This window comes from Corylus avellana, chromosome 2 (assembly GCF_965113065.1).
Source record: "Corylus avellana chromosome 2, dhCorAvel1.hap1.2, whole genome shotgun sequence".
NCBI lineage: Eukaryota > Viridiplantae > Streptophyta > Magnoliopsida > Fagales > Betulaceae > Corylus > Corylus avellana.
The window spans coordinates 15,727,981-15,735,575 of record NC_142491.1 but is presented as its reverse complement, the minus strand read 5'-3'; the positions used below and the strand labels follow the sequence as shown (position 1 = coordinate 15,735,575).

The 7,595-nt window shown below is 41.0% G+C and overlaps 2 protein-coding genes across 2 annotated transcripts; both read right to left on the bottom strand.

The window, feature by feature from the left end:
- Positions 1 to 2,306: 2,306 nt before the first annotated feature.
- On the bottom strand, positions 2,307 to 5,256 carry LOC132166527 (Leucine-rich repeat (LRR) family protein). The gene has a single exon (XM_059577358.2). The coding sequence runs from the start codon at positions 4,980 to 4,982 to the stop codon at positions 2,397 to 2,399; it is 2,586 nt and encodes an 861-aa protein (XP_059433341.2). The 5' UTR covers positions 4,983 to 5,256; the 3' UTR covers positions 2,307 to 2,396.
- A 702-nt stretch (positions 5,257 to 5,958) lies between these two features.
- Positions 5,959 to 7,485, bottom strand: MEE14 (maternal effect embryo arrest 14). Its single transcript, XM_059603476.2, has 3 exons — positions 7,141 to 7,485; positions 6,870 to 6,943; positions 5,959 to 6,519 (listed from the first exon to the last, which is right to left on the bottom strand). The coding sequence occupies exons 1-3, from the start codon at positions 7,364 to 7,366 to the stop codon at positions 6,202 to 6,204; spliced, it is 618 nt and encodes a 205-aa protein (XP_059459459.2). The 5' UTR covers positions 7,367 to 7,485; the 3' UTR covers positions 5,959 to 6,201.
- Positions 7,486 to 7,595: the final 110 nt, after the last annotated feature.

The window sequence follows — 7,595 nt, the reverse complement described above, 5'->3', positions numbered from 1 at the left end:
TATATTCCTTTTAAATCTAAGATATAAGCTTCCTCGTAACCTAAAATTTATCCCATTAAGTATTACGTAACACAAATTTCTTGTTTGCGTGAATTGACTTGTAGGGATAATTTGTAAATTTCTCATCAGAATTTGCAAAGATAGGCCTTGTAAGAGTAGGCTCTAAGCACAAGTTTCGGTGCATGTCAGTTCAAACGTCTCACGCATCTTCTTTTAAACCTTTTTTTTTTCTTAATTAAATCAAAAGAGGAAAAACTAGCGTTGGAAGGGGAGAAAAGACGTGCCATATTTGGAACGGGGAATGAAAATTAACCAATGGGGGGGGGGGGATGGCTATGTTTGGCAAATGAGTGAACTTAGGAAAGTGAATTGGAACTATAACATATCATACGAGAAAAAAGATAAGAATGTTTTGTATAAAAAATAAAAAATTTTGTTTTGTTGTGATTTTTTTATTTGAATTGTAATAAAAAATAATTTATATGATAAAGAAAGTAAAAATGTTGGGATTAATTTTAAAAATAATTTTTTGAAATTTTGGGTCTGGTCCAATCCTTTGGCAAAAGGTGCCATAACTAATGGGGAGGATGTATTAAAATCCCATAATAACATAGGTTTTAAGAACTTTTGGAGGGTCGCTCTACAACATACGTCCGCCCCTGATTACTTCACATTGTCTAGTAAAATATATTAGAGAATGCTCTTCTTCTTTTTTTTTCCTTCATCTTATCTTATCTTTTTTCATATTTTATCTTAGATCGTTGATTTTAAATGAATAGTCTTGACTGGTACGAAGAATATAAAAAAATATATATACAATTTTACTGTTTTAATGGCTTTTGTATGGTCGAATTACGAAGGAAAAAAGAAAGAAAAAAAAAAGAGTAATGCTAAAAATTTATCTTATATATTTTTTATATCATTTTAAAAATAATGTGGCTTATAAAATTATATACACCGCCATCACTGCTGTGTTTTGGGTTTTTGTTGTGTGTTTTAGTGTTTCTATGTTTTTCTATTGCTTTCTTTTGTTGGATTTTATCTTCCTACTCTAATTCTACTTCCTTTTCGGGTGTAAACTTTTCCTTCCGACTCTTGTTTGCCGCTTTTGTTTGTTGTGGTATGACCGCTAGTCAGTTTTGCTGTGCTTGCATTTGCAATGTTTCTTGCTTTTCCTTTGGTTGCGTCCCTTTGTGGCCGCTTTAATTTCTTTTATAAGCCGAATCATTTATTTGACAAATTCTTGCTCATTACTGTATTACTATGTTCTAGCACGTTTTCTAGTTGTACTTGGGTTGTTGTTTGGATTGCCCACAATTTGTGTTTTTATTTTTTATCTTGTTGTAACTCCCCATTTCACCCTTCCCATATTTGAATAAAAAACAAAATAATCACTGTTTTTAGGATAAAATTTATTTACATCTAAACTATGAGAACTTTTTTATAGAAAGCGGTAATTCATATTCACGTGTCAGGTTCAAGTGGATTGATGGTATGGTGGTGCGCACGATGTATTAAAAATTTGGGAGAAATTACTCTTAACATTCTCAAATTGACAACCCATTTGTAAATATAACTCCCAACTTCAGTTTTGACATTCGATTTATTCAAACTACATGTCATTGTAATTGCACAATCTATTAGATTTTGGTGTTAAAATGGACAGAAAGTTGCACACTTGAGGTACACGTGTAAAATTTTGATTTGAAATGCTCAAATTATCTTTCTATTAAAAAAAAAAAAAAAAAAAAAGGCATCAAAAAGACGATTTAAGTATTCAAGTAAAATTTTCCCTTTTCCTTCTCCCTTATTAAATAGAAGAAAAAACAAAAAGTATTCAAGTAAATACATGAAACCCTCTAAAGCTTTGATATGATATATGGTATATCACTTTGAATTATAAACTTAATATATTGGGTATAATTATATTATATCAATAATCAAATTCCGAAAAATGTTATACACTGATCCATACGTATATATTCCAACAATTCTTTTTTTTCTTTACTAAAGTTTTCTGATAGGTAAAACAATGATACATATTCTTAAGTATGATAAACTTATTAATTTCTTAGTTGTGGTTTAACTTTAATTACAATTTGATCATATTAGTATATGATCATAATTGAGTTGATCACGGGCCGCAATCTTACTTTTGTAGGTTAAATAAGGGCTATAACGGCAATTTAAATAGAATCATCTAAATACACACATGATTTACATCAAAAATAATAAAAGTGAAACTTTTTCAAAAAAAAAAAAAAAAAACTAATGGAAGCTCAAATTACTATTCATTAATTGAGAAGCTCAGCTTATAAAGTGAGTGTATGTGGCGTTCTGAAACTATAAACGAAATGCAAAACAAGGTAAAGGTGTTAATGGTATTATGTTACTCATCAGTAGCCTGGGAATATTGGTGGAGGAGGTGATTTGTACTGGAACCCAAAGGTTGGCGGGAGGGCAATGTCAGAAGGAGAAGGAGGAGGAGGAGGAGAAGCACTTGGTGGTGGTGGTGGAGAGTGGACTGGTGGTGGTGGTGATTGGACAGGTGGTGGCGGTGGAGAGTGGATTGGTTGTGGTGGTGGAGAGTGAACAGGAGGTGGTGGGGAGTGGACGGGAGGGGGTGGGGAGTGGACTGGTGGTGGAGGAGAGTGAACCGGTGGTGGAGGAGAGTGGACAGGTGGTGGGGGAGAGTGGATTGGTGGTGGTGGGGAGTGGACAGGTGGTGGAGGAAAGTGGACTGGTGGTGGTGGGGAGTGGACAGGTGGTGGAGGAGAGTGGACTGGTGGTGGTGGGGAGTGGGCTGGTGGTGGTGGTGGGGAGTGGACATGTGGTGGAGAGTGGACTGGTGGTGGTGGGGAGTGGCCAGGTGGTGGAGGAGAGTGGACTGATGGTGGTGGGGAGAAGACATGTGGTGGTGGAGAGTGGACTGGTGGTGGTGGGGAGTGGCCAGGTGGTGGAGGAGAGTGAACTGATGGTGGTGGGGAGAAGACATATGGTGGTGGGGAGTGGACAGGTGGTGGTGGGGAGTGGACATGTGGTGGAGGAGAGTGTACTTGTGGTGGTGGGGAGTGGACAAGTGGTGGAGGAGAGTGGACTGGTGGTGGTGGGGAGTGGACATGTGGTGGAGGAGAGTGGACTGGAGGTGGTGGGGAGTGGACTGGCGTCGGTGGTGGTGGTGAACGAACTGGAGGTGGAGGAGAGTGAACTGGGGGTGGTGGTGACATGGGTGGCTTAGGAGATGGCTTAGGAGATGGCGTAACTGGTGGTGGTGATGGTGGAACAATGTGACGCGGCGGTGGAGGTGGGTGAGCCATTCCAATAGGTGATCTACCCCATGGGTCATCGGGTATGGGTGCTAGAGACGGCTCAGGAACATCAAATGGTTGTGGAGCCGGAGATGGCGCAGACGATTTAGGAGGACTTGAAGGAGTGGAAGTCTCGGGCGTCGGGGCTTCAGCAATTGGTGGGGTTGCCATCGGTGATGGAGGATCTGACATCGGGGGCTCCGGCATTGGCTGTGGTGGAGTAGACTTAGGCGGCGATGGAGTAGGCACTGTCGGAGAAGGAGATGGTTGGGACTGCGGGGGCTCTGGCATTGGTTGTGGGGGAGTAGACTTAGGCGGCGATGGTGTAGGCACTGTTGGAGAAGGAGATGGATGGGACTGCGGGGGCTCTGGCATTGGCTGTGGTGGAGTAGGCATTGCTGGAGAAGGAGATGGCTGGGGCTGCGGCCTTGGAGTTGGAGTTGGAGGCGGTGTCTTCGGTGGATCACTTGAAGAGGAGCTACCACAATTCTTGCTGCAATCCACAGGTCGACTCACCACCGGGAAGCATTGCCTGGTCGACTTTTGCTTCGGCCTACCGGGCAGACAATTGCTTGTGTCATCCAACACCTTGAGCACCCTTGGAGATGGCACACATGATTGAGCCTCCCCATTGAAGTAGTTATAAGAGAAGGTGAAGTTCACCAAGCTAGGCAATTTGCAAACATTCTCAGGCACAAATCCAGTTAGCTTGTTGTGTGAAATGTCCAATTCCTCAATCTTCTGTAGCCCTGAAAAGCCCTTAGGCAAGAACCCAACGAACCCATTAGAGCTGGCATCAAACACTGTTAGGCTGCCAAGCGATCCAATTTCTGGTGGGAAGCAACCGCTAAGGTTGTTGCCAACAAAAAGGATCTCATTCAAGGTGTTGCTCATGTTGCCAATGGTATGTGGGATGCAACCGGAGAAGTCATTGTTTGCGAAGGTCACAACAGAAGCTGTGGATTTGCCTATTGTGTCGGGGATGGTGGATTTGAACCGGTTGTTGTTCAAGAACACCGCATCAAGTTCCTTCTCAAACAGTTCTGGAGGCAATTCCCCTTCAAAATCATTGTACCTCAGATCCAAGTACTTAAGGTTGTCCCATGTGAGGACGACTCTTGGGAACGAACCAACGAAGCGGTTATTGCTGGCATCAAACTCAAACATAAGTTTGAGCTTTGACATGGTCTTTGGGATGATTCCACAAAACCTGTTAGAGTTGATGTGGAAAAGTGCAACATCGGTCAAAAGCCCCATCTCAGCAGGAAGGTATCCAGCAATGTCAGCATGGTTAAGATCAACACCAGCGACAACGCTCAATTTAGGATCGTCAAGGGCTGGAGCGCAAAACACCCCATTATAAGCACACACATTGGCGCCTGCCCAATTGCCGGTGGTGTTCAAAGGGTCAGAATAGATAGCATGTTTCAATGCTCGAAGCGCAATATAAGCTTTTCGGAGCCTTTCATTGGCGAAAGTCACGCTAAGGCCGATCTCAAAATCAAAGTCGTGGGGAAGATCATCCTTCTCCCGGAGCGTCAAGAGCTGGCGGCGTGCAATTAGGGATGCTTCAGCATCTGACAAAGCAAAAGAGAAGGTTGACAAAGAAGAGAAGATGAAAGAGGAGAAGAAGAGAAAGCAGCCCAAGGCCTGTTTCGTTAGAGGGTTAGCCATTACTGACTACCTTGGTAGGCCCGAGGCTGCTTATAGGAAGGCTAAGGGGGAGTTGAAGAAGGGAAGGTGTTATATGGTGGGTGAGGCGACAATACTTGAGAGGCAGTGGAAACCGGCCTCTAGTTTTAGCACCGGAAAGTGTGGTTGCTCTTTCAGACACCCACAAAATTTGGTGGAACCTCTAATTTCTTAATCACAAATATAGAAAGGTGTTGCTTGGATTATGGCGTGCATGCCTTGATGAAACAAGAAAAACGTAGCTCTAAACTGTCAATTGACCAAGTCCTACTTCTAACCAACTGCCTACCAAATTGGCATTCCAAAATTAGGATATCAATTTTTGAGGTACAAGGCTGCCTAAGCGTGTTTCTATTTTGAAATATACAAGCATTAACAAGTATGCTTTTACATTTTCAATTTTCCACTTGCCACATAAAGAAAAAAAAACAAAAAAAATACAATTAACAATTTATACCTTAAACTCGACTTAAAAACTTTTTATTTTTTAAAATTGAACTTTCCAACGAGACATAGTTTACAATTTTATTTAAAACATACTTTTGACTTGCAAAATCAATGGACAAAGCATTCTCTCATGTGCGAGATGGCAGAAACAAAGCTGCATAGAGATAAAGAAAAGCTTGTATTTTAGCGATCCACCTGTTTGCATATATACTTCCCAGTACCATAAATAATATTGTTTTCAGCAAAAACCATATTTAAAACTTGAAATCGTGTTACAGGAGCACTTTTGTACGTATAGAAATGATGTTAAAAAGTAGAACGAGATTCAGAGGTTAGATTTGAAAGTAGGTTTTCAGGGCTAGTGATGGCCTCGAGTAATTGAACGATCAGTTATATATTAATGTATTTGCATAAGAGTTTTTGCAACTTTCTGATAACTGCTGGCTGTTTTGCATGCAAGGCCATGCTTGCAAAACAAAACCACATTAGTAAAGCAAAGAAGAGCGAGGAATTAGCCAATCCAAACCCATATCATACAGATTACTATGAAAAAAGGTTCACACGCGATTAAGCGGTAAATCATGGCAAAGGAAAAACCAGATTAACACTTCTTACAACAATTTTACAAGAAACTCCCATGGTCACAAATCTAAAAGCCTCACAACAACCCACTTGTAAATCCCATAATATCTACAACCACTATATCTACAGACAGTGGGCACAAACTTGCTCAGTCCCCAACAACACAAATTAATCAGTCAGTTTCATGGTCAGGGGTGGGGGAATACCAAGCAGGGAAGCTACCCTTGGTTCTAAGCAGACGGGTGAAAGGCGAATCAGGCATTCTACCTCGCTCTTCCTCTTCGAGCTCTTCTCGCGATTTCGGCAATCCATCTGGGACTGGACAGGGTCTCTTGCCTTCTTTCTCCACATTTAACGGCTTGGCTGAATTGAACCCACCATTGTTCTTGTCTTTGTGGATCGCTGCAATGCCGTGTAACCATCCGATTGAAGATTTTACGCCCCCTGCTTGACGAATCAGCTTCTCCACGTCTTCTTTCGGTGACACCCTCTGATTAACATTATGATCGAGAAAAATGAGCAGCTTCACATTGATTTTAGAACTCTAAAATTCTATTTTTTTGCTGGGGAAGTGTGCGAATACGTCGATGGATTGGCACAGGTTTAAGTCTGTATAGTGTTTTAAGAGGGTCCAGTATTTATTTCTGCACTTTCTTTTTAAGCAACAACTACACGCACAGAAAGTTATAACAAGTAAAAGATTATATACTATATTATATATAGCACAAAGATTCATAATTTTTCTGTGTTATTTTTCTCTGTTTTCTCAACATGCGGTTTGATTAATCTAATGATTCTTAAAAGAATCAGATAGATGAGAAAAAAAAAAAGAAGACTTACTTCAAGATCTTTGAGTTCAAAATACGCTCTCCAACAGCTATATGATTCATCTCCTTCCATCGTTGAACAATAATCTGAAACAACAAACACAGCCATACAAATCATCACTAATATACCAGAACCCAGGAAAAGACAAAGAAAGAGAAACCACCAAATCCACAAAAGATTTCCCATGGGTTCATCACAAAATCAAAGAAAAAAGTACCATTTGCAACAAATATCAGCTTACGCATACAGAAAGTATCAAGAACTTTGAGAAATTGGAGAATACCTGAGAGCTCATTCTCGAACTTTTCGATAAACGGGGGCTCTTTGACGAACCGTTCGGACTTGGATCGGCTAAAGGGCTCGAGTTTCGGAATATAAGCGTGGTCTCTCGAAGAGCAAGTTATGGTGGAAGCAAATCTTGACGAGGATGATCGTCGTGTGCGATGAAGATCATTGGCTTCGAGAAGCAGAGGAGAAGAGCAAGAACGGAGCAGAACGGACTTTATCATCGTATCCAAACACACACCGATGCCACTATCTCACGGATCTCACACACAGATACTAGATTGAGAGATTTATGAGGAAGATGCAGTTGTATACCAAAAGGATCAGTGCACGACTGGCGAAGTGGATAAGGATTAGATATTTTATATAACTCAAATTTTAGATATTTTAACATTCTGTGTAATGATATGTTTACTGGATTTGTGACTCTCAAGGACGACGGGCGCATCATGA